At 41.2% G+C, this 26,628-nt stretch overlaps 2 protein-coding genes across 5 annotated transcripts in view; both read right to left on the bottom strand.

The window, feature by feature from the left end:
- The window catches only part of RC3H2 (ring finger and CCCH-type domains 2), a 55,183-nt gene extending 36,561 nt beyond the window's left edge, over positions 1-18,622 (bottom strand). For 3 of the 4 annotated variants that reach the window (XM_040963523.1, XM_040963522.1, XM_040963524.1), the window contains exons 1-4: positions 18,393-18,622; positions 10,900-11,197; positions 6,491-6,608; positions 3,911-4,144 (exon numbers count right to left, since the gene is read on the bottom strand). In XM_040963523.1, the coding sequence (XP_040819457.1) occupies positions 3,911-4,144; positions 6,491-6,608; positions 10,900-11,130 (583 nt within the window). In that variant the 5' untranslated portion in view covers positions 11,131-11,197; positions 18,393-18,622. Of the gene's footprint in view, positions 1-3,910; positions 4,145-6,490; positions 6,609-9,545; positions 9,599-10,899; positions 11,198-18,392 lie in introns of those variants that run through there. The other variant, XM_040963525.1, reaches the window with a different exon arrangement.
- Positions 18,623-23,539: 4,917 nt separating this feature from the next.
- Positions 23,540-26,433, bottom strand: ZBTB6 (zinc finger and BTB domain containing 6). Its single transcript, XM_040963539.1, has 2 exons — positions 26,316-26,433; positions 23,540-25,338 (listed from the first exon to the last, which is right to left on the bottom strand). The coding sequence occupies exon 2, from the start codon at positions 25,327-25,329 to the stop codon at positions 24,040-24,042; it is 1,290 nt and encodes a 429-aa protein (XP_040819473.1). The 5' UTR covers positions 25,330-25,338; positions 26,316-26,433; the 3' UTR covers positions 23,540-24,039.
- Positions 26,434-26,628: the final 195 nt, after the last annotated feature.

Raw genomic sequence — 26,628 nt, 5'->3', positions numbered from 1 at the left:
TTGTACAATTATAAACCCTATTTCTAAGGCACTGTTTCATCCCAAACGAAACCCTACAGCTATTAACCAGTTGGTTCTCATTTGCTCTGTCCAACAATCATGTCTTTATTTATAACAATATTGTGACATTCTTGTACACGCAGCATGTTCAGTACATGACTATTTTTCATATATGAATAATATCCTAATTATGGACACACCATGTATTCCTTAGCCATGATTAGCAGTTATTTGGATTGATTTAATCTTTTCACTATTGTGAATAATGCAGCTATCAACATTTGTGCGCAAGTGTTAGATTGAGTAACTGTTTTCTATCCTTTTGAGTGCCAAACCAGGGGTGACAATGCTGGATTATATATATACACCATTTTATGTCTAACTTTTTTGAAGAAATACAAATTGTTTTCCATGGCAGCATACCATTTTCCATGCTCACATCTTCCCCACTCTTACCAACACTTGTTATTTTCCATTTAATAAAATCATGAGCAGAGTGGGTAAGACTGTTTCCAGTTCCCTATAATGACACTCAGAATTCTTCCTGTGCTTGCTGATCAACTGTATCTCTTCTTTGAAGATCAAACCCTTTACCCACTTTTAAATTTTTGTTGCTGCTTCCGAGTTGATGGAGGACATCTGTTACATAGACCAGCAATTCCAAGATAAACAAGCATGACAAATTTCCAACGAGAACACTCTTTAAGTTACAGATAAAACTAGATTTTAAAAATACCTGAGAATTTAATTTTGTAATCTAGAAAAATTTTAGCATCCACAAAAGTAGAGATAACTTACATCCACAACATGGCCGCTAGCAGTCAGGATGCATCTACTTTCTACCTACTTTACTTTTAGTTTTGGCTCAAGTATTTTGAAATCTTGACAACACTGCTCCACGTTTAGAGAGCAGTCTGCATTTCTAACAAGTAAGGCTTTTATTGAATTTTAACAACATTATCAAACTTATCAAAAGTAACGTATCTCTTTAACAGAATACTTAGTCCATTTTTGTTTTCTCCCACTGTCTCAAAAATGTCCCCTTTCAGGTGGTATCAGTATCCAAATAAAGTCTATACATTGGTTTTGGTAGAAAGGTCTTTAGGTTAAAAAATATTTTACACCAGTTCCCTATCACCGTTTATTTCTTAATTTAAAAGAAGAAAAAAATTTTTTTTCTAAGCAGTTTCTTCATTCCAGATAAGGCTAGTTTTTCTTTGTAATCTTAAAAATGTTCTTCTAGGCATCACCACCACTGCCCCTTTAAAGATTTATTTTTATTTATTTCAAAGACAGAAAGACAGAGAGGGATCACAGATCTGCCATCTTTTGCAATGGCGGCAATGCTAGGTCTGGACCAGATACAAACCAGGAGCCAGTATCCCCATCCTTGTCTTCTTCAGGTACTTGGGCTCCTTCCCGCTGCCTTCCAGACACATCAGTGAACAAACACTTTGATGTGGAACGCTGGGGTGGTAAGGTGTGGCTGCAACTGCATTCCTACCATGTGGGGCCCTGACACTCTCCTGTTTGCTTGTTTTAACAAACAGCTTCTAAAAATAACTTTAATGTATTTATTCAATCACTAGCCAGAGAGACAGGTTTTCCATCTGCTGGTTCACATCCTACAACTGCCAGGGTGTGACCAGGCCTAAAGCCTTAACTCAATTTGTTTTCCCATGTGAATGGTGGGGATCCAAGAACATGGCATCACTTGTTGCCTCAGACAAACAGCTGGAATAGGGAGCAGAACCAGGGCCGAAAACAGAGCACTCCACACAGGATGGGCATGTTCCAAACAGCGTCTCTGCACTGAGCACCTGCTTCATGGCATTTTGTCTTATCTACATTAGAAGTCTGTTTAGATTGGAATGAGGTTTTTAATTGGGAGGACCAAGAATATTTTTCTTACTCTATGTATTACAGTGCAAGATATGTAAGCTTAAGGCCCAGTTGCCTCATGTTTAGTAATGTTAAGATGACTGGATAGTTTAAGCCTTATCCAGCGATAATCAATTTTCCCAGACATGTTCCATCTAATTTTTTAAAGTATTTATTTTTATTTAAAAGGTAGATTTTTACAGACACAGGAGGGAAGCAAAGACAGAGATCTTCCATCTGTTGGTTCATTTCCGAAAAGGTTACAATGGCCAGAGCAGGGCCAGCCAGAAGCCAGGAGCCAGGATCTTCATCTGGGACTTCTACATGGGTGCAGGGCACGAGGACCTGAGCCATCATCCACTGCTGTCTTTCCAGGGGTATCAGTAGGGAAGTAAATTGAAGTTAAGCAGCCAGAACTCAACTGGCCCCCATATTGGGCTCTGGGGCTGCAGGCGCAGGCCCCACATAGAATGATTTTTAACAGCCACTAATAATTCTCAGCTAAGCCCATTAATTCACTCACAAACTATTATATTAACACTGTTTTGCGGTTTTATTCAGAAATCTGCTTTAAAAAGTAACTTTTAATATAAATTAACTGTTTTGTAAATACCTCCTTCTCTTACAAAGACACTATACTAACCACAGTATTCTGCACCTTGTTGCTGGTTGTTTTTTTTTTAAAACAATGTATCCAGAGAGCAAGCTCCAGCAGAATATGTACACATCATCCTTATTGCTTTCAACAGCTGCAAGGTAAGCGCTCCATTAGAATATATATCAGTTGATTAAATTGGTACCTTATTCACAAAGTTGTTTCCAGATATCTCCTGGTACAAGCACTGACTTATAACTTAATGTTAATTCTGCACATTTTGCTGTACATTTGGGGTGGGTTAGTGGGACTGCTGGGACACAAATAAATGCACATATCATTTTTCCAGATAGCACCAAATTCCTGTGTGTAACTGTTTAGATCACTCTGTGTCCATACTATGAGCCCTGTTAACAAAGTGTATTGTCAGATTTTTACACTCTGCAAATGATATGTTAGAAATGGTGTTTCAGTAACACTTCTCTTCACATGAGAAAAACTGAATATCATATGTTACAGATTGTTTTTTCTTATTAGCTTCTTATTTACAGTTTTTGTCAATTTTCATTTAGGTTTCTAGTTTTTTATTCTTCTGAACTTTAGAAACATCCATTACGTAAGCTCTGTATCAGATAAAATTTACTAAAATTTCCATGTTTGTCAACTTTTTACTTTACATTTTATAAAGTAAACTAAACAAAAATTATATATTTAGATATTAATGTTTTCCCTTGCAGCTTCTGGTCTTCCAACCAAAGTTAGAAAAGTTACCCCTAATCCCAGGATATGGAAACTCACTTTTTTGCTTTGTTAGTCATGAAACTTCTTTTTTTTAAATCATAACTATTTCTGACCTTTTTAAAATTTAATTTTCTTTTCATCCACACATATACCCAGTTGTCTCAACGACACAAAAATAAATTTTTATCAAAGCCATAGTTCTAAATTAGAACCATAAAATAAAGATAAAATAAAGCTTTTGGAAGAAAATTTAAGGGTACTTCATAACAATTTGATGCAACGATTTTTCTTAAACAAAATATCGAAAGCACTACTTATAAAGGAATTATCCCACTGCTACTATTAGTAATTTCCATGCTTCCCAAGCTTAAAACCAACCACAAGCTTTGCCATTTTTTTCAGACTGAAAAAAGTCTATTTTTCCTTTCGTTACAACCTGTGCAATCTTAGGTCTGTTTCTAACTCAGATTTCTAATTTACAAACTGTAGCTGTGAAATCTAACTTCACACTTAAAAGGAGCATTTTAATACAAAGAACTGCCTATTAAACAGATGATGACTAACAAAACCTATTTTACTTCAAGAATCGAATATCAAGATGGGTTGAGTCTCAGAATCCTTGCCTATCTCTATAAGTTGGCACTCTCAAGCCCTACCAGCCAATAAGGAAGGGAAGAGAGTGCTCTGCCTTACCTGGCCCTAGAAACTGGCATCCTCGAGCCCTGACAGCAGCCCACAGATTGGCAGACAGCTGCTGAGGGTTCTGATGCTGTAATATCAGCTCTGTTACAGTTCTTTCTCCAAGTGAACGGGCGGCTCGCATGGCTCTGACACGGCCTTCTTCCTCCACCAGCTGACAGTTTACAAGTGTCACCAGTTTCCTTTGCATTGGACGGCTCAGTGCGCTCTGGTTCAAACTAGCTATACCTTTAGGAAAAGGGAAACAAAGGGAACTCAAGTTTTTCAATAAAAAAGTCAATTTTCATTATCTGTATTTAACTATTCACAATTCCTAATGAGTCCCTTGTAACATACTTCCATGACTCGATTAACGAGTACTCTGTCACAATGGTGAATAGCAATTCTGGCTTAATAAGGAAGCTAAGTTCTAGTTACTTCACATTTTATTTAGCTATGCCATCTGCCAAGCTGTATGCATTAAAAGATAGCACTTTACTTAATCTGTTTCCCCCTCTTTACAGAAACGATTGATGGTAAATTTAATGATTGAATGAAAACTTTAACCTAAAAGTAACAATTAATGAATGATTCTATTTTAAAAAATTGTATGAAAGATATTTAGAACACTATCTAACCTTACCTACTCCAGGACACGGCTCTAGCAATTCCACCCTCTTCCACATCAACTTTCCCAACACTATTTGATCACGTACATCAGCACACAATAAGAACAAATACGCTATTGTTTCATTCATCTTAAAAATGAAGACATCTTTTCAGTGGTTCCTCCTCCTTACAAGTTCTGCCCCATTCACTTCTTTATTGCCTTTCTTGTAACAAAGTCTGGTGTCTTTTTTCATTACCCAGGCTCCTTGCTTTGCTTCATAAACTGTAAACCCACTCCAGCAAGGTTTTGTCATTGAGCAAAATTACTCCTGTCAAGCCAACAATGACCATCACTTTGTGCCACTGATTAGTGGCCCAGTCCTTATTTGACCCTCCATTAGCATTCAAAACAAGTCTTTCTCAGTCCTTTACGCATCTTGACTTCCTGATACAGCACTCCCTGAGTTTTCCTCCCCCTTCCATCCTTTTTTTTTTCTCTGATCTATTTTTCCCTAACTGCACTCACTACTGTAAATAACAAACACAACAATGACACCCAAAGTTGGAGTGCTTGAATCTCACCCCTAACACAAACTATCTGCTTGTAAGCATTCAGGTGAAGATAAGGCATCTCAAATTTACTGACTAAAACTAAACTTGACTGTCTTAACTAAACCTGATCTACCTCTGTATTTCCTATCTAAGCCGATGGGAAATCCTCTTTCCGGGAGCTCAAGTGTCATGCTTGTCTGCTTTTTCTTGCATATCCCACTGAATATTCTTGACTCTACCTTTCAGACACACTCAGATTTCATCAGTTCTTCCAACAGTCTCTTAACTCATCATCCTGCTTCTACCTTTGTTTTGTTTTTTCTTCATACAGAATTCTTAGGACAGCAGCCAGAGTGGTCCTTTTAACATTAGTCAGATGAGGTCTTCTCTACCCTAAACCCTGTAGATTCCCCAGTTCTACTCAAGATTAAAGACTCAAAAATGACCTGTAACTCTGTGTATCATCTGGCCACACCATTTTATCTCACACTGTTCTCTTTCCTATTCATATTCTACCCTCCTCTGGCTCTCCTATGAGAACATTAAACATGGCCTGGGGATAATACACTGGATAGACTCTGGAATGTTCTTATCTCAGAACCTACATAGTTACCCATCTCATCTCCTTGACTTCAAGTTCAAATGCCACCTACTTAATAAGGCCTGAACCTGTCACCTTTTCAAAAATTCCAATCTGGGCTTCACCTCTCACCCTGACATCTGAGCCCTTTGAAACTGTATTGTTTTCTCCTTACAGCACTTCATACATGTAAGAAACTATTAACTTTATTATACTAATTGTTTATTATAATTTTCTTCCCTTTTCTAAAATAGTAGTGCTCAGGGAAAGTATGTTTGTCAGTTTTGTTTAATAATGTATCCCAGGCATCAAAATTATGGCTGGTACTTAGTCTACTCTTTTTATGTTTCTATTCAATGAGTAAATGCAGAAATGAACATGGTGGACAAGATAAGGTTCTCATAAAGATAACAATGCAAACTATTCAATGGTAAAAGCACAGAGCAGGCACAAAATAAATGATTTATTCAACAACTCTTTATTACAGCAATGATGTTAATCACTGAACAAACAGTGATGAACAAAATAAAATTCCACTTTTGCCACAGCACTTAAAATAATGCATTACACTTGTCCACCTCATATCCTTGCTCCATGGAGGCAGTGACCTTAATCACTGAAAAGTTCTTAATAAAGTTTAATGAAGGATGGAATGAATACACAGATCTTTCTACAGCACTAATAGTTTAATTAATCTCAATACTGTTGGATAGATTCTTAATGACAATATATTGTTGATTTCTAGAAAATGGTATAATAAAATATTCTCAGTCAAAAAGTTCAACATCAAGCCTTTTGAAAGAAATGTATTATCATGTCCTCCCAACCAACAACAATGCTTCCCATGAACTTACCTTTCCCTCCACTTAATGGTTTTAAGTAGAGTGCCAAATCCTCAACACATTTCTTTGCAACCTCATAGTGTTTATTCTCACCTAAATTACTTAACTTTATCGACTGATGATCTGGTACCTAAAAAAAGAAAAAACTATAAAACTACATTCATCCAGCTCATGCAACTATTATTTATAAACTTGATAATAATCATACTTAGTGCAAAATTATAATACAGAGGGCTTCAAAAAGTTCATGGAAAGTGTATATTTTGAAAAACTGTCATTTTTTTCCCAAATTTTTACACATCAAAATAAACCTAAGCTTCTATTATTTCCCATGAACTTAAAAAATGTTTTACTTATTATTTTATTAACACAAAGGAGAATGGATTTTGTGCATTCTATAGGCACAGTTCCAAAAAGATAAACATTATTTTCCACACTTCCTGGCTACCCCTCAAAATCCAACACTTCCTCTACTCTCTTAATTAGTTTTTGCAAAGATATAATTTTAATCTACTCTACTGGTTTAATTTGCCACTAATAATATTCAACATGTTGTATGCTCCAATGGACTAGAAGCAATGGGTAAAAATGACAATCATATCACAAAGTGACCAATTCATTCCTACGCATTTTGTTTATATTTTGTATTAGTTGCTGCCAATCATAGAAAACAATATGATATTTGTCATTTTGAGACTGGCCAATTTCACCAAATATAATGGTTTCAGTTGCAGCCATCTGGTTGCAAAAGACAGGATCTCATTCTTTTTTATGACTGAGTAGTACTACATAGTGTGTGTGTGTGTGTGTGTGTGTGTGTGTGTGTGTGTGTGTGTGTGTGTATGTGTGTGTGCGCGTGCGCAGACCACGTTTTCTTTATCTAGTCATCAATTTTTAGACATTTGGGTTGATTCCATACCTTAGCCATCATTAATTGATCATTATTGCATCATTAATTGCAATAAACAACTAATTCTCTCATGTGCTGATTTTACTTCATCCAATTAACTTTTTGAAGTCCATTTATAATACATTAGAAACAGGTAAAATTACAGCCATGCTGTTTTCAACAAATCAAGAGCATCGTATTTAACTGAAGGCCTGTAGAGCTTAATGAAGGGAAAAAGCAGCTGGAAGTTCACAGTATTAGTGCAGTACTAACTTTGTGGGATCGATAAATGTACTATAGTTATTAAAGACACTACATTAGGGAAACCTGTGTGAAGTTGAACAGCTTTTTCATATGTATCTATATAAATTTTCAAAGGGTTTATTTGTTTTATTTGAAAGGAAGATTTCACAGAGAGAGAAGGGGAGATAGAGAAGATTTTTCTAATCATTGGTTCACTGCCCAAATGGCCGCAATGGCCTGAGCTGAGCTGATCCAAAGCCAGGAGCTTCTTCTTGGTCTCCCACATGGGATCAGGGACCCAAGGACTTGGGCCATTCCCTGCTGCTTTCTCAGGCCACCAGCAGAAAGCCGCATCAAAAATGGAGCAGCCAAGAAATGAACCTGTGCCCATATGGGAAGCCAATGCCACAAGGTGGAGGATTAGCTTGTTAAGTCACCACGCCAGCCCCATATACTATTTTTGTAATTCTGAAAATATTTGAAAATAAAAAGTAGGAAAGGTTTCCTACTCTCGGGAGGTTGGCTTCCCTGCCCCACTCCCCCATTGCATTTAACACCTTCTTAATATATTAGCTACCTGTTAATGTTTATTGTTTACGGTCTGTTACCCATGAGCACAAGACACAATCTAAGGTAAATGTTGTGGTTACAGTGAGCTAAGCCACCATTTGTAGTGCCAACATCACATATTGGTGTGTCAGTTTAAGTCAGAGTCCTGGCTACTTGCTTGTGATCCAGCTCCATGTTAATGTTTCTGGAAAAACATCAGGAGATGGATGGTCCAAGTAATTGAGCCACTGCCACCCACAATAGGAGGCTCAGAAGCAATTCTGGACTCCTGGATTCAGCCAGGTTCAACTACAGTCACTGTTGCCACCTTGCAGAGTGAAACAGGGAATGAAAGATGTCTCTTTCTCTGTCACTCATTCAAATCAATAAATCTTAAAACCAATGTAAGATCTTAGTGTTCTAAATCAAAGGTTCAAATGTTTTGGGTTAAAAACTTCTACGAGTGATCTTGAGAAAATCATCTAACTTCTTCAAGTCATAATTTCCATATCTTAAGAAATAAAAAATGTGTTTTTCATTGGGCCATCCATTCTGAAATTTCAAGGCAAGAAAACTTCTTGCCTGTGCAGACTTTACAATCAGCAGACAGAAGCAATGGCCAACAAATATAAAACATAATAGGTAAATACATATGTTTAGAAGGTGATCAGTATAAATCACACTGCAAAGACGCTGGGAACTGGAAATGCCGTAGAGCTGCCGCAGCTCTCACTAGAGGATCCAAAGAGGTTTCCTTGAGAACTACAACATTTGAATAAAAACTTGAAAGAAGAGCGGGGATGAATATTCCAGGACGAGACACCAGTCAGAACAAGAGACTTAAGTGGCAACATGTGCACTGAATTTTAGGATTGGATAGCAGGCCAGTGAGGCATAAGCAGATGAGAGATGAGAGGCAGAAGTAAGAAATAAAGCTGAAGAAGTAGCCCAAGTTACATTGTATAGACACTGAAGACTAGTTTAGGATTCAACTGAGACAACATTTATGTACATCACTAACACAATAACGGATACACGATGGTGGATGCTAAACAAATGCTAGCTAGTATTAGTACAAAAACTTATAACGTTTTATCACACCCAAAATACTATAGTTTGCAAAAGATTATTTTCTTATACTCCATTACAAAAATATGCTGCCAATTCCAAAACACTAGTGACCATAGTGACATCATAGTGACTTTGATTTCAGAATGTCTAACTTGATTATAATGATTGTCAATAGACTTTTATGCTTAATAGGGGGGAATTCTAATATCAAGGATACTAAGGGAATGAGTGGACATTCTAATTTAGTTCACTGAATTTTCAAATAATCCAGAAAATCTTCTAATACATTTTCTAATAAATCAGAAAATTCCTTACTTTCTTGCTTTAATATGTAGTGATGATGAACAGAATTTCATCTTCTTCCTCACCTGTAAAATGGGGATAATAACTACCTGAAGAGCTATGGTAAATATGCATAGAAACAACTGAATACTCACTATCATATCCAACAAAAAGCAGAACCTCATGAGATCAAAGTAATTACAAATTTAGGGTCTTGCTCTGATTTCATCAAATGATTATAAATACAAGACACTACAATAATGTGCATAAGAAACTGTACAGGATTTATCACTGTCACTTCAGTTTTCCATATATACATTCCAAAACAACTTATTTTCTCATTCATCAAGTGTTGTTTAAAAACTCGAAATTCTCCAGTTGCAGGCTCTAGTTGATTGATTCCCACACCTCTTCCTACATCAGTTGATGATGTACACTTATAAAAAATGTGTTGTACTGGGGCTGGCGTCATAGTACAGCAAGTAAGCTGCCCCGTGCAATGCCCACATTCTATGTGCATGCCAGTCGGAGTATCTGCAACTCCGCTTCCCCTCCTGCTCCCTTCCTGTCATGACTGGCATGGGCCTGGAGGATGCCCAACGTCTTGAGAGCTCTGCCCTGCTCCTGGTCTTAGCCTGGTCTAAGCTCAGTCCCTGTGGCCACTGACACAGTGGTAGATGATCACTGCATAGGATATTATGCAGAAGACACAAGACTCCTCTCCAGTTCCATCTCTTCCTTATTCTGACATTCAAATAAATAAATACATCTTTTAAAAAAAATATAAACCCACTAAACTCCCTTATTTACATCAGTTTGGTCACAACATTGAAGAAAAAACAATAGAAGTCATCGTTTCTCATGAACATTTAGGATACATTATATAAAGAAACTTTCAAATTTCTATTTATTTATTTGCTTACTTACTTTTTTAAAAAAGAAGCTCTTGTGGGATTAGTATTGTGGCACTGTAGATTAGCCGCTATCTGTGATGCTGGGATCCTCTAGTGGAGTGCCAGTTCAAGTCCCAGCTACTTTGCCTTTAATCACCTTCCTTCCTGCTAAAGCACCAGGGAAGCCAGCGGAAGGCAGTCCAAGCGTTCAGCCCCCTTGCACCCACTGTGGGAGACTAAAGATGCAATTCCTGGCTTGTGGCTTCCAACGGGCCCAGACAGGATTGTTGACACCATTTGGGGAGTGAACCAGAGATTTTTCGCACCCATCTCTGCCCTACTTTTCTCAAATAAGTAAATCTTTAAAAGAAAATTTTAAAGAACAGATATGAAAAGCAGATGCAAATATTTATTTTTTTTTTTATATCTCAACTATTAAAATACATTGAAAACTTTAATGTATTTTCACTAACATCAGTTAGTGAAATGCTTACCTGGGCTCCAACTAACTGGAGAAGTGCAAAGTTGACAGGAAGCACATCAATGTCTGTGTTAATGGCAGTCTGGTCAAACGGACAAGCTTTTCGGTGAAGTTTATTCAGGCAGGTCTTGCAAACAGTGTGTGAACAACCTAAACTGATGGGTTTGTGCACATTCTCATCAAATTCATTATAGCAGATTGGACAGGACAGAAACTCTGTCCACTGAGCTGCCTGCACAGGCATTGTGGAAGCTGGATGCTCGGGTTAGCAGTCTAGCAGATCATTATTTTGCTGTGTAGTGTTTTGTAAGCTGGAAATGGACAAAAGTAAGAATTAACCACATGTTCATTATTCATTTTTTAAGAGTTAACTTACAAGTCAACCATCCTACATAACCTGAGGCTGTTCCAAACAATTGTATATTCAATTTTTTAAAGAAATCTATTAAATTTTTGAAATTTTTGAAATTGTCCTTAGAAACAATACCCTCATAGTATCCATTTTAACTAAATTCTGTATTAATACTGGTTATCATATAACAGTCATCAAAGCTTTCCTTTACATTTTTGTTACATGTGTATCAAACAGGCAAATTTAATTTTCCAAATTCCATTGTAGAAACAGAAATCACTCTGGATTCCCATCTTCAAGTACACCCCAAAACAAACAGAGACTTAGCCTACCATTCAGTAAACTTTTGAAACTACTGAGACAAACTATGGTAGCGAGTGAGTCAAGGGTGGAGAAAACAGCCTTGCCTCCTGAAAGAGGAACTCCGGTCAGGATGTGAGCAGAGAAAGTTGTGATGACACAGGTGTCTGTCCCTCCAAGAAAAATAACAGGAGCTACAAAGTATGTGCTAAGCAAAGCAAACACTCTCCCAAATCTCAAAGTAGACTCACTACAGCACAACTGACTTAGTGCTTCTACACATGGCCAAAACCAGTCATCCAATAAGGTACAGAAGACTAACACGTGATTCTCAACTAACAATTTTAACCAGAAAAAAAGTAAAAACACAGAATCCTATCTTTATTTTACTTTTTAGAAAAAACACTACATACGCATATAATTAAAACTAGAAAGGCATATAAACAAAAATGATGGTGAGAAAATTTTTTCCCTAATTTCGAAGGTTAAAATATCCCCAACATTTTCAAAGAAACATTTAGTATTCAAACTAGACTAACTTGAACATCCTACATCTCACAAATTTCTTTATCTTCCAATTAAAAACTTACCTAAGTTTGATAAAGGATCTGTGATAAATGAGAAATCTAGGTATTTTGGGCAATGAAATGGACAATACTTACATCACAGGAGTGTTTACCAACCCAAAATCCATTCATTTCACAGAAATTAAGTATTTTAAAATGTAGCAAAATTTAAGAAAATTAACTAAAAGCATTCTCCATTATCATAATATGCAAATGAAGAATTCTGATTTCTATGCTTTACCTTCATAAAAAGCAGAAATTAAAAATTTATCTTGAGGGCACAGCACAGTAGCCTAGCAGCTAAAATTCTCACCCTGTATGTGCCAGGATCCCATATGGGCACTGGTTCATATCCCGTTTGTTCCACTCCCCTCCAGCTCCCTGCTTGTGGCCTGGGAAAGCAGCTGAGGATGGCCCAAAGCCTTGGAACCAGCCACCGCGTGGGAAACCCGAAGAAGCCGCAAGCAGGGAGCTGGACGGAAAGTGGAGCTGCCGGGATCAGAACCAGCGCCCATATTGGATCCCGGTGTGTTTAGGGAGAGGACATTAGCCACTACAGTTTTAAAAACTGTTTAAATCGGGCCCAGCACAGTGGCCTAGCAGCTAAAGTCCTCGCTTTGAATGTGCTGGGTTCCAATCCCGGCAGCTCCACTTCCTATCCAGCTCCCTGCTTGTGCCCTGGAAAGCAGTCGAGGATGGCCCAAAGCCTTGGGACGCTGCACCTGTGTGGGACACCTGGAGGATGTTCCTGGTTCCCGGTTTCAGATTGGCTCAGCACCGGCCCTTACGGAGTGCATCACTGGACAGAAGATCTTCTCTGCCTCTCCTCCTCTCTGTATATCTGACTTTGTAATAAAAATAAATCAATCTTAAAAAAACAACTGTTAAAACCATAGTATTCTGAAATAAACTACTAGCTTTATGGTAGCAGACCTTAAGTTGGCTTAGGTTTTAGATAGCCACACGTCTTGATATGATTAATTCCGAAAACTTATTTCTAGCAGAAATCAAACCAATGACATTAAAATATAAAGAAAAAGCTCTTCTAAAATCCTGGCAGGGGCTGGCACTGTAGCATAGCAAGCAGGGTCACTGCTGGCAATCAGGTACCCCACACGAGCACAGACTGGCTCACGTGTCAGCTGTTCTACTCACAACCTGACTTTCAGCTGACGGCCAGAGGGTGATCCAAGTGGCTGGACCCCTGACAGCTCCAGGGAAGACCTGGACCATGATGCTTGCTCCTGGCTTTGGTCTGACCCACCTGGGCCACGGGACCATCTGGGGAGAGAACCAGTAGCTCGCTCTTTGTCTCCCTGTCTTACTGTAACCCTTTAAAATAAATAGATAAATCTTTGAAAATAATAACTGTCAAATTTTTCTCCTTTCACATAGCAATTCCAAGCTATACTTGCATGATCAGATGTAAGAATGTTTTGATTTAAAAAAAAAGTTTTACTTTACAATTGTTACTAATAAACTGCAGTATTTTCAATTAGGATAAATAAATCAATTAAAATACAACAAAATTTACCTAAAACATAGAAGAAACTACACCATTCATAAAAATGCTTAGCGATAACAAAATCAGACTTCTGTTACTTCTAAAAACATCTTTTTTTTTCCCTAAGATTTATTTTCATTGTAAAGTCAGATATACAGAGAGGAGGTAAGACAGAGAAGATCTTCTGTCCAATGGTTCACTTCCCAAGCAGCCGCAACAGCTGCAGCTGAGCCAATCTGAAGCCAGGAGCCAGGAGCTGCTTCTTCCAGGTCTCCCACATGGGTGCAGGGTTACAAGGGCTTGGGCCGTCCTTGACTACTTTCCCAGGCCACAAGCAGGGAGCTGGATGGGAAGTGGGGCTGCCAGAATTAAAACCGGTGCCCATACGAGATCATGGTGCATTCAGGGTGAGGACTTTAGTTGCTAGGCTACATGCTGGGCCCTTCACTCCTTTTTACTTAGAAAATATTTTTGTGGGCCCGGCGCGGTGGCGCAAGTGGTTAAGGTCCTCGCCTAGCACGCCCGGGATCCCATATGGGCGCCGGTTCTTATCCCGGCAGCCCTGCTTCCTTTCCAGCTCCCTGCCTGTGGCCTGGGAAAGCAGTCGAGGACGGCCCAAAGCTTTGGGAACCTGCACCCGCGCAGGAGACCCAGAAGAGGCTCCTGGCTTCGGATCGGCATAGCATCGACCCGTTGCGCTCACTTGGGGAGTGAATCATCGGACGGAAGATCTTCCTCTCTGTCTCTCCTCTCTGTATATCCGCCTTTCCAATCAAAAAATAATAAAAATAAATCTTTAAAAAAAAAAAAAGAAAATATTTTTGTGACTACTAAAATGATAATATCCTCTTATCTTCATCATTTATTTTAAAATAAATTATCAGTAAACACTAAGCCAAAAACATCTTGTTAGACTTATGATCTTACACATCTAATATTAATTTATTTAACACTATGGAAGTCTAAATTTCTATGAACCCTTATGGTTAATGCTGAAGTGTTTTAAAATATAGTCTCCAAACATTTCATGAGAACATCTATTATTTTAAAAATGAATTTAAAATTGTCTTGCAACATAAGAGGACTCGAAATTTTTGTAAAAATTTGAGAGACTGAGAGGCAAAGAAAGAGCAAGTGTTCATTCTCTAGTTAACTCCTTAAATGCCTGCAATGGCTGGGCCTGGAACCCAGAGCTGGGGCCTCAACCTGGGTCTCGTACGTGGGCTACAGGGACCTGTATTGAGCCCTTTGGGTATGCAATGGCACCAACCTTGGCAGAGCCAGCCATCAGTCTGAGGCACTCCAACATGGAGCATGGGCCAAATGTGCCCCCTTGTCTTTTAATTCCATTTTTCCATTAATTTTTTAACTATCCTTACGTATTTCCAAAGCACTTCAAAATGAGACATCTATTATAAACTAAACAATTCTAGGTATCTACAGGGACTACTTAAGAAAAATAGTCCAACTTCCATAACTAATTTTAAGTATTATTATTTTTTCAGTTGCAGAACAGTAACACATACGAATGAGAGATGCTAAAGTAGAGATGAGATCTTCAGCATATTTTTCACTCAAGTAATTTTTCAGGGCATAAGTTCCTGGCCACGAGTGCTAACTCACAAAACAGGAAGAGAAGTAGGCATCTCTTATGCAAATTATAAACAGCTTGTGAGGAGCAAACTGCACAGCAGCTAAGTACTTTCATTTTCTGTTGCTAGTCCACCATATTGTGCAGTCAGTTCAGAACAATGCTCTTCAGTTTCAAACAGCAGAATAAAGTTTATGCTCCTTTCACTGAGAAGCATATCACAGTGTTTCACATTTTTACAATTCTTTATGAAAATGTAAACATTAGCTCAGGTTTGCTCATCAAAACAGCCACTATTTTCATTCTAGTTAACCTATCTGAGGAACGTAATAAGCTACTAAACCAGTGCTATTCAATTCAGAAAACTGAGGAAACAGTTTTGGACTCACAATAAAGCTACCATTAAGTACAACACAGCCCTTAAAATAAAAAGAAGCAAACAAAAACAAAACAATCTGTGAGCTTGAGAACAGCATCCTAATATATCAAGACTGAAAAAAAAAAAAGGAATTTGATTGTTCTGTTAAAAGACTGGCATCACATGGGACTTGGCTGTAAGTTATGACATACACATTACTAAAGCTTTATTTCTTAAATAAAGAAATTTATTTCTTTTATTTATTTATTTGTTAAATAAATGGAGTTGAATCCAGTTTTCAAAAAATAAGTCTAAGATACAACTTTCAATGCATTCTCAGAGAAGTAACGAGAGAAATAAGGGTCATCAGGTAACTTTATCACCCTGATTGCAAGAGGATTCTTTCAGGAACTTTTTTGGTTTTCACATCTTTTATTCAATTAACCCTGTACTCGGAAGAGCAGTGCTGCTACAAGACAGCAAGCTCCAGTAATAGTGTAAGAAACTTACAATTTTCTGATACTCAAAGCAGAAAGCAGGTGAAATCAACATTTTTTCCTTATTACAAATTAATCAAAATATCATGTCAACATGTAATCAAAACAAAAAATGGATACAGAAATAGCTTTGTACTAAGCCTTCCAAACCTCGTGCACAATTTACACTAGTGGTGTTATCTCAATCTACACTGGTAACATTTCGAGCTACAACTGCTACACGGGTCTCTTGTCTTGGAGCTAATCCTGGGCAGGGCAACAGGAGCGCACTCAGGGGTATGCAGTAGTCCACCAAACTCACTCTAAGGATTTTGAGGTAAAAGTTGCGCACTTAAGACTGTTAAATGCGAAGACAGATCACGTTACAAAATACTTGAACCTGGGTGCAGACCGGGTGCAAAACATGAATTTAATTTCCCAGCACGTTTATTTCACCATGTTTCCTTTCTGTATCAGTAGAAAGGTAAACTCCAATCCATCCAACACAGTAAGCCAGTACTTCCTAGGACTTTATTCTACATGTATTTAGCATGCTTAGCTGTTGCATATAATATAGAAGTTCCATTTTGAGCATAAAATCCTAACTGTAAAGAAAATAAGATCCTGGTGTGAGAAAAATGCATCACCAAAAGAACTTTGGTTGACTATTTTTCAAGCTACAAGCCAGCAAATAACGAAAAACAGAAAGGGAATAAATGGAAACATGAACTAAAGATCTAAGTCTTCTCTTCAGGTAAACACACAATAGCAGCAGCTCAGAAGTTAAAGGATCCATATCACACCCTACATCATCAAACATTTTGCTTTCTAGACATGACCCTGCTACATGTCTAACAGTCTGTGCTATTGGCGATTTTTCACAGTCTGAGATCTGGGAAATACTTATCTCCCAATCAACACAAATGCAAATGTCGAAAAGCAGGCCTCTGTTTCAGCAAGAACTGAATGTGACAAGCAAACAACATGAATGCCAGGAAGTGGACCGAGAACAGTGGTGCTGTAGCCAAGGAGCCAGAGCAGAGGGTAAACTGATCAGAGCCTCCACAGAACTTCCTCCAGGACTCCAGGAGCCCTCACACGTCTACACAGCAAACTAAATCCCTACCAGTTAGGGAAAAACATTCTTTTCTTCGCGGGTCAGGTGACATTAGATCACCTTGGTGTATCAACATTAGCTTCCTTCCGCCGAGCAAAGAAAAAGTCTACACATTGAACTATAATCTATACCAGCTAAGCAAAACATTCTCTGCTTTCAGGTGAAACTAGACCACTTTTCGCTGGCAACACGAGCTTCCCCCAAGAAGATCAAAAAGTTCCTATAGAAACTTCAAAGTTTGGCCGAAAAAAAAAAAACACCCCAAACAAACAAAAACATTAAAAAAAAAAAAAAAAGACCCAAACAAAAGGGGGGAAAAAAAGAGTACGTAAGCACTTAATTGGGAACACAAAATTGTCCTCACCTCAGTGAGTGAGGGAGCGAGAACAGAAATGAAAAAGAAGAGAACCCAGGGGGTTACGGACATACAAAAGCGGGTGGGGAATCCCTGGGTTAGGTCCCCATCAGGTCAGGGACGACCTCAAGGCGATTTTGACGCCAAGGCTCTCTTGCCCAGTAGCTAAGGAGACCTTAAGGATGGAAATGACAGCTGCCTTCTCCCCCTGCCTTCGCGGGAGCCAAGAACCAAGAGAAGTCGAGCTGCCTCCCCGAGAAACAAAGATGCTTCTACGATTCTTCTAAGATGGTGGAAGAGTCTCCTCAACAGGCTTCCCCCAAGAAGGAAAAGAAGGCAAGAGGGAGAGCACAGAGCCGGGCTGGGATACGTGCCTCCGCTCGCGCCCACATCCATCCCCTTCGTGGCACGGCTCGGATCCGGCCACCTCCCTCCGGGGGAGGCTCCGCGCTCCACGGGCATTGTCTGCCTGGGGTCCCCATTCCCACTCAGCCCGTCCCCACCAGCCCTGCGCCGGGGTCTCTGAGAAGCCCCCCGTGCAGACAGACGAAAACGAGACCAGGAGGACCAAAACCTCTCCCCGGCCCTGGCCGGCTGCAGAACACCCAAGAGGGAAACCCGGCCTCTCCAGCCGGGGTCCGAGGCGTCCCCCTCGGCCAGCGTCGGAGGGGAAGGTGGCCATTGGAGCCGGGCGCTCCGTAATCGAGAAAGCCCTACCGGAGAAGAGCAAGGCAGAGAGGCAGGCCGCCTTAGGCCCCGGGATCCGACCCTCGGGGCCCCGGGGTGCACAGGCCTGCCGGGCAGCGACGGGGCCCCTCGCCCCCGGCCGCGAGGGGACCGGGCACCCGGGGCGAGGCCCGAGCCGCGGCGTGCCCGCCCCGCCCTACCTGAGGGGGCCCGGGCGGGGTCGCTAAGCGCCGCTCCCGGGAGCCCCGCGACGGCGCGGCTCGGCGACGGAGGCGCCTCGTCTCGCCGCGGCAGAGCTCGGCGGCGGCTTCACGGCCTCAAACTCCATCGGGAGCTCACAGGGACAGCCCCGTTGGCGGCGGCGAAGGCCGCGACGGGGCCTCCTCCTCCTCCTCCCTCCGCCTCCTCCTTTTTCTCCTCCTCCTCCTCACCACGGAGGCGGACCTGGAGGGATCCCGACCTAGATCTCGCGAGAAGATACTGGACAGATCACGCGAGATTACGCAAGCCCGGGAGCCCGGGCGGGGGGAGGAAAGCCAGGAAGTCTCAGCAGTCCACACTGCGCATCGCTGCTCGCGCTGGTCGAGCGGCTCGACCTCCATCACGTGAGGAGGGAGGCCTGGAGCACTGTGGGAACAGGACTCGGCAAACCGAAAGGGCTGATGGGAAACTCCCTGCCCGTTCATCCCCCGCACCCAGACAGTGCTGGGAGCCGGTGGCGGAGTGTCCATGGCTTAAGACAGGGGCTGTTTGTTGAGGAGGATCTGATGCATCTGTTAGGGTGGACTTGACTCTGCCTTCATGAGACGGTGGCAGGAGGCCCTCCATTCCTCTACCCTGAGGACAACTCATCTCCCAATTAGAAAATCCAACACAAAACCCAGAAAGAAAGCGCTTCTCTGCAAAGTCTTTTTGGAAGCTAAATAATGTCTAGCAAAGATAAAAAAAATTTACTCGTAAATTCTAGTGTTTCCACAGATGAATAGAATAGGAAGGGAACATGGATACAGAAATCACAAGGTTGGAACCAATATTATATAATACATATACTTGGTATTAGATGGTTACTTTTACATTTTCCTTTTAATCTTCTATTTCGTTGACTTACTGACATAATTCTAAAAGGCAGATGCTGTGTGCCCTTTGTTACTGATAAGACACCCGACAAAATGCCCATGGCTTGGAATAAAGCCCAGGGCACATCCCTTGTGCTCACTTGGGGAGTGAATCATAGGATGGAATATCTTCCTCTCTGTCTCTCCTCCTCTCTGTATATCTGACTTTGTAATAAAAATAAATAAATCCTAAAAAAACAGCTTATACAGTCTAGTAAGACTCTGAAAATGAGGTGACTTACTGCCTGAGTATTAATGAAACATGTACTTTTGAAAGATTATTTTTGTTCCATGAATTGTTAGATTTTTCCTTTTTCAGGAAAGGTATGCCAATCTAAGAGGAATGTTCCCACTTTACTGTCCAATCAACTGGAACAAATATAGACTTAGTATTTCTAAAATCAAATATTAAAGGGCCCAGCACAGTAGCCTAATGGCTAAAGTCCTCGCCTTGCATGCCCAGTATCCCATATGGGTACCACTTCATACCCCAGCAGTCCCACTCCATGCTTACAGCCTGGGAAAGCAGTCAAGGACGGCCCAAACCCTTGAAACCCTGCACCCACATGGGAGACCTGGAAGAAGCTCCTGGTTTTTGGATTGGCTCAGCCCGGCCATTGGGGCCACTTGGGGAGTGAGTCAGCAGATGGAAGATGCTCCTCTCTGTCTATCCTTTGCTCTATCTTTCCAGTGAAAATAAATCTTAAAAAAAAAGAAAGAAAAAGAAAAGGATTAACAGTGGGGGAGGGGCCAGAAATGTACCATAGTGGGTAAAGCTGCTTTGTGCCTCCTGACATAGCTGTTCCACTCAGGATCCAGCTCCCTGCTAAAGGCATGCACAATGACCCTTCTAGCTTCTGCCTGGCCCAGATGCGAAGTCACACACTGCAATGCCTGGATTCATTAGCTAGCTCCAGCTAGACTTTTTCTAAGCATTTTTTAATTTTTATTTTTATCCGAGTGGTAGATTCCGAGAGACAGATCTTCCATCTGCTAAGTTCACTTCCCAAATGGCTTCAACAGCCAGAGCGGAGGTGACCAGGAACCAGGAATTTCTTACGGGTCAACCATGTGGATGTAGGGACACAAAGAATTGGGCCAACCCTGCTGCTTTCCCAGGACACAAGCAGGGAACCGGATAAAGGACTTGAAATTGGCATGCTTATGGGATGCTGGTGCTTGCAGGTATAGGATTAGCTTGCTAAGGCACCATGTCAGGCCATGGATCTCTAAAGACCCTGAGAAGCAGCAAGGATGGTTCAGGCAACTGGGTTCCAGCTACTTCCATGAGACACTTGGAGTGTTCTGGGCTCCCAGTGTCAGCCTGTGCACCACAGGCATTTATGGATGGGAGCTTTCTCTCCCTCTCTCAAATTAAAACTAAATGAAATAAAATATCCAAGAGCAACCTTGTCCTTCAAAAAATATCATGGGCCCCAACATGATGGCCTAGCAACTAAAGCCCTCACCTTGAATTTGCCAGGATCCCATATGGGCACTGGTTCTAATCCCGGCAGATCCACTTCCCACCCAGCTCCCTGCTCGTGGCCTGGGAAAGCAGTCAAGGATGATCCAAAGCCTTGGAACCCTGCACGCACAGGGGAGACCTAGAGGAGGTTCCTGGCTATTGGCTTCAGATCGACATAGCACCGGCTGTTGCACTCACTTGGGGAGTGATTCATTGGACAGAAGATCTTCCTCTCTGTCTCTCTTCCTCTCTATATATCTGACTTTTCAATAAACAAATCTTAAAAAAAAAAAAATCATGGATGTAGGAAAAACACAAAGCTGTCCATTCCCACCTCCAGTTTATTTTATGTAAACATGAAATAAGTACATCCAAGGAAAAGGGGAAGGCTTTTTCTCTTGCAACAGGTTAACAACTACCTGTACAAGATCTTTTCTTCTACAATGAAGTAAATGGAAAAGTTGCAATCTAATTGCATTTTCGCTGTCATATAAGAAACACAACTAAAAGTAGACAGTTCAAAATGAATGGCTGCCAGTTCAAAATGCCATGGCTGCATATTTTAAAAGACTGCATTTTCTTGAAAAATGTTAAGACATGCAAACATACTCTAAGAATGTTTTGGGGTCACTCTGTGCTACAGAACAAGAATAAATAATATAAATACCCATCAAGTTTACAAAACTCCCTCTTCCCAAGCAAAAATCTCAAAGTGCTCACATCAAATTTTACATTACAAGGCACACATAGAACTTAAAACATAGTTTCAACCAAAATCGCTTAAACATCCAAGTTAGTAGATACCAACTCCTAATTTTTTTAAACTATTTGCTTGCCCTCTCTTCCCCTTCCCCAACCCTCCCCTCCCAAATTTAACCCTAGTAGGTAAAATTAAGGAAAGTATTTCAATCACAAGTAAACTAGTTGAAAAAGGCAAGTATTTTCACACCTAACCAATGACCACTATTAGGTCATATAGGAAAGCAAATTAAGCACTGAACTATCATATTATCCAGTGGAAGAACACTAACTTTAGAAAAATTCTGTCTCTAATGGAGCAAATAGTGATGATCATGAAGACACAAAACTGCTCTCAGGAAAAATTAAATATGAAATGATAGAACTTCAGATCTTGACAGAATCTTACAAATCCCGAAGATCAAAGTTATAATTAGACAAATATAAAGTTTAAGAAAGGTTCCGGGAGAGACAATCTGCCCTATGTCACTTACAAGTGACATGGGTTAAGAAGTCAGTTTTCTCATCAAAAAAGATAAGAATTTTAAAAAGTCTCTTTCAAAGTGAAATTCTGATGGAGAGAACCATTTTCACAGAAGTATTACAAAAAGGATATTACACATTTATGTAACAATCAGTATGTTATTCTTCACAAAATCCCTATAAATGGTACAAATTATTTACAATTTGAAAATGTAGCAGGGCGTCAATAGAAATAATATGTAAAAATTCTACACAAAGCTGAGTTCAATGCAAGAGGAATAGAACAGTCTGAAGATACATCCAGGCAGGCTTCTTTACTCAAAAATAGTTCTTGTCTCTTAAGGAATGTGATTTGCCCTGCAAACTATTTTGATCTCTGTAATGACAGCAAAAACATTTATATCAGAGTGTATACTGAGATGTTGGAGAGCTACAGCTCAGGATACAATGTGAAATATCATCCTTGCCATAGTAATTACAGTTTTCCTTTTGGCAGTTTTCTGGAAACAGAACTCCAGGGATGGTTAAGATTTTTGTCAAAACATAATGAATGAGAAAATTTTATTCATGTAGGTGAAAAAATTACAATTAACACCAAAATCTACCCATATTTAAACGGTTTATCCAGTGACAGAATTAATCCTCTACTGGTAATTCAAGATAAAGGAAGGAAATGAACTGTTGATATGTACAAATACAGTTAAGCCTCAAAGGAAGCGTTATACTGAGAAAAATATCTCAAAATGAGACAGATCTTAAGATTTGTCATTCCAGAAAAGGCTCAAGTGTAGCCAAGAAAAAAATCCTGCCATAATTTACAGCCAAGGGGGCTTTACAAAACACGCAGCTTGAGAGAAGTTGGAAGACTGACGGAACTACCCATATCTGCACTGCAGTGTAGCTGTACAGATATAAACGTGTTGAAATGTACAAAACTAGGACTGGCATAATCAATGGCTAAATCCTCGCCTTGTATGTGCCAGGACCTCATATATGCACTGGTTCTAATCCTGGCTGCTCTACTTCCCTTCTAGCTCCCTGCCTGTGGCCTGGGAAAGCAGTAGAGGCTCTTGTGCCCATGTGGGAGACCTGGAAGAAGCTCCTGGCTCCTGGCTTCAGAACTGCTCAGCTTTGGCTATTGCAGCCACTTGGGGAGTGAACCAGCGCAATGATGATATTTCTCTGTTTATCTCCTTCTCTGTCAATCTGACTTTCCAATGAAAATGAATCAATCTTTAAAATCCCAAAACTATCCACAAAAGAAAAATTTTAGCATATGTAATGGGAAAATAAAGATTTCTATTTAAAAGGAAAAATCTGAGTCTCATAAAACTGCAATTTCCAAGAGCATTAATTTTTCACAGCTTCATACCAATACAATTTTACTGACCACACAACTAGTATGTTCACATGGATTAAACCAAACCTAGAAAAGCACCCCTTTATTTCCAAAGTAAATATACCAATAATTGATAAGGAAAAAGTTTAAGGAACATCAATTCTTGGTAAGGAAATTATGCTACTCTTATCTTAAGTGAATCAGAATTGTTTCTTTGTGGACAGGTAACTTGGTGATAAGTTTAGAATCTCAGAACTCTTTCTTCACCCTATGTATGAACTCCTAGGAATGGACAGCACTGCTCTCACAAATGCCTTTCTCTTCTTGTCTGTGCATTCACCATGTGAAGTTATTCTGCGGTTGGGTTTCACACTCCCATCAATTACCTACAGGCTCTACATCAGAATCCACAAACACTACGGGCTCATCTGTCACTAAAAGCAAGAACATTTCAAAGAGGAACACTATTATTCTAAAAATGTTACTGGGACATATTTATACAATGCATGAGATGAGACAGAATCCCTCAGCTTATCACGCCTCCCACAGCTTTGAAAACTTCATTCCAATTCGAAAATAACACAAAAAGCCAAAATAAAACCTAAAGGTGCGCGGGGAGGAGACTCGGCATTATCCATGTTGCATTTCCACAGAAAGACTTGCCTAACAGAATGACAGGCAATCTGACCAGTCTGTGATCACAATTATAGTAGATTTGGCCGTTTGAGATCAGGCCTAGGCAGTTTTTCACTGCTGCTTCTACCATGGACAGAAGTTAAATGCTTTTTGAGGGCGGACTTGTGCTTGAAATCCATGTCACAGCAGTGGCATTTGTAGGGTCGATCCCCGCTGTGTATATTCAGGTGGTCCTGAAGGGTGCTTTTAGCGGTAAAGGTCTTCAAGCACAGGGTACACTGAAACGGCCTTATGCCCATGTGGCCCCGGATGTGTCGGTTTAGGTTTTTCTTCTGCGTGAATGTCTTTCCACACTGTAAGCACAGGAATAATTTGTGCATCTTGAGGTGGCGCAGGTAGTTTTCAACGTGCAGAAAGCCTCGAGGACATCTAGGGCATTGATGCCTCAGCGAGTAATTGTCCTGCAGGCTGGGAATCTCACTCCCTGGACCGTGACTTCCCTCTGGGTTCTCACAAAATAAGCCTGGGCCTTGAGTCCCGGCGACTTCCGCCACCCTGCTCTCCACCGTGGAGTTGCTCTCCACCGTGGAGTTGATGAGCGAATGCTGTGTTTCTGAGAAGTACATGCCTGCTTTTGAGGAGGTGCATGGCTGGGAGAACTGCTCGCTTTCAACACCAGCTGTACTGATGGATTCTACGTGCAGGATACAGATTTCGTTGTCTTTGAAGCCTACATCCGCTGTGGAGAGGTCTGCTGACTTCACTTCCGTTCTCTCTGATGTCAGACTCTCCACTGTGGCCTGCAAGGCATGGCTTTCCTCTTCTTTAACATGGAAGTCTACACCTAGTGGGCTGTCTTCTGAGATTTCAATGATCTCGTAGTCTCTGTCGGGATTTTCCTCTTCATTCTTCACATCTGGGTCAGAAGACTGACATAGGTTGGTGTGCTGGTTGTTTTGCATAGAAAGGTCAACTTCCAGATACTTGGACAAGGCTTCTGTGCACTTCTCCACAATGTGAACCATCTGCAGGTAACTGGCAGCAGTCAAGTATTTCAAAAGCTCCTTCCTCTTAACTTCAAGGGCCCCAGTATAGCAGGACAATAACAACTTTCTGCCAACTTCTGCACTCTGCAAGATGGTGATTCTGACATGTTTCGACTGCGTAAGTAAAAACTGATCCCTCATAAAGGTGGAGCAGGCGGCCAGAATCACCTTGTGCCCCTGGAACTCAGTGTCGTTAATATAAATGGACACATCACAGAACAAATTCTGTTGTCGCAACAGATTCATTTTCTGCAAGACCACGTCTCCTTGCTGTTCAAACTGGAAGTACAGAACGTCGGACTCGGCGGCCATGGCTGCAATCTAAGCAAAATCAAAACACACACTAATTTAAAAGCAGGCACAGTAAAAACAACAGCTGCCTGCATAACAACTCTCTAAACTCAACTGAGTCCTGTGAAGCTCCCGTGTCTCAGCTAAGTCCCCAAGATGCAAGATGCGATGCCACCTTCTCAAACCCCAAGAGATTATAATGCATTTCTTCCTATTTCTGTTACAGCATTTACTGCAACAAATAGTAAAGAACACTTTCTTAAAAAAAGATTTATTTATTTTTATTGAAAAGCCAGACATACAGAGCGGAAGATCTTTTGTTCGATGGTTCACTACCCAAGTGACCGCAACAGCCGGTGCTGCATCGATGTGGAGCCAGGAGCTAAAGAACACTTTCTAACTTTTCTCCGTGGACAAAGTTGGTGGCCTTTGTGCTCAAGAACACTGCTGATTTTGAATATTCAGTTAAGAAGTGCAGTGACTGAGCCTCGTGCCTAGGGTCCTCCACTTTGCACACGTCAGGATCCCATATGGGCAGCGGTTCATATCCTGGCATTCCGTCTCCGCTACAGAACACTCTCCTGAAATGCAAACGCCACCCTCTCCAAAACCTTCATTTTTAGCAAACCCCATGGCTCTCTTCCGCTCCCCTGACAGTCTAACGTTCTTGTGAAACAAAGCAAGAGGAGGACTTGGCTGTCCCCCAGCTCTGCGGCTTTCATAAACCCTCCGGTATGACGTGTCTTAGGCCCCAACAAGACCCCTTGGAAGCGCGTTATCTCCGCGCCTCAGCCTGCTTTTTCCACATGAAGATTTGTCTCCTTTAAGCCCAAATCTAAGGAGATATTAAACAAGAATCCTCCTCTCGCCTCCCCCAGGGCACCGCGAGCAGGCTCTGGCGGAGTTCCCGCCCGCAGCCCGCGGCGCCTGTGGCCGGCCTGGAAGGCGTCCCCCGCCCCAGCTCGGCGCTGCGCCCAGCGGCATCCCGCCTCCCCCGGGGTCCTCACCTGCCGAATCCTCCTGCGCGCTCGCCACTCACCGACTCGGGAAACCAGCCTGGAGGCTTTCACGGCAGCGGCGGCCGAGGCCGGAAAACGGACTTAGCCTGGGAGAAAACACATCCGGTGTCAACCAGCTCGTTCCTCCGCGGGCCTGACTGGACGACCCGGAAAAACACCCTCCAATGCGCGGGGCGCGCGGTCCCAGTGCGCCCCGGAACCTCCGAATTGGCGACTGGCTGTGACGTGCAGTGTCCAGCGCCGGAACCTCAGAGGCCCCTGGGGATGATGGTGGGCGGTCCTTTTCCTTAAAGGACGCAAC

Source organism: Ochotona curzoniae, unplaced genomic scaffold (assembly GCF_017591425.1).
Source record: "Ochotona curzoniae isolate NIBS_2020 unplaced genomic scaffold, NIBS_Ocur_1.0 scaffold_3208, whole genome shotgun sequence".
NCBI classification, from domain to species: Eukaryota; Metazoa; Chordata; class Mammalia; order Lagomorpha; family Ochotonidae; genus Ochotona; species Ochotona curzoniae.
The sequence above is the reverse complement of the archived record's forward strand: the minus strand, read 5'-3'. Positions and strand labels throughout refer to the sequence as shown.

What these genes read in the sequence shown, in the direction of transcription:
- ZBTB6 (XM_040963539.1), bottom strand. Translation starts at nt 25,329, where the DNA reads ATGGCCGCCGAGTCCGACGTTCTGTACTTCCAGTTTGAACAGCAAGGA.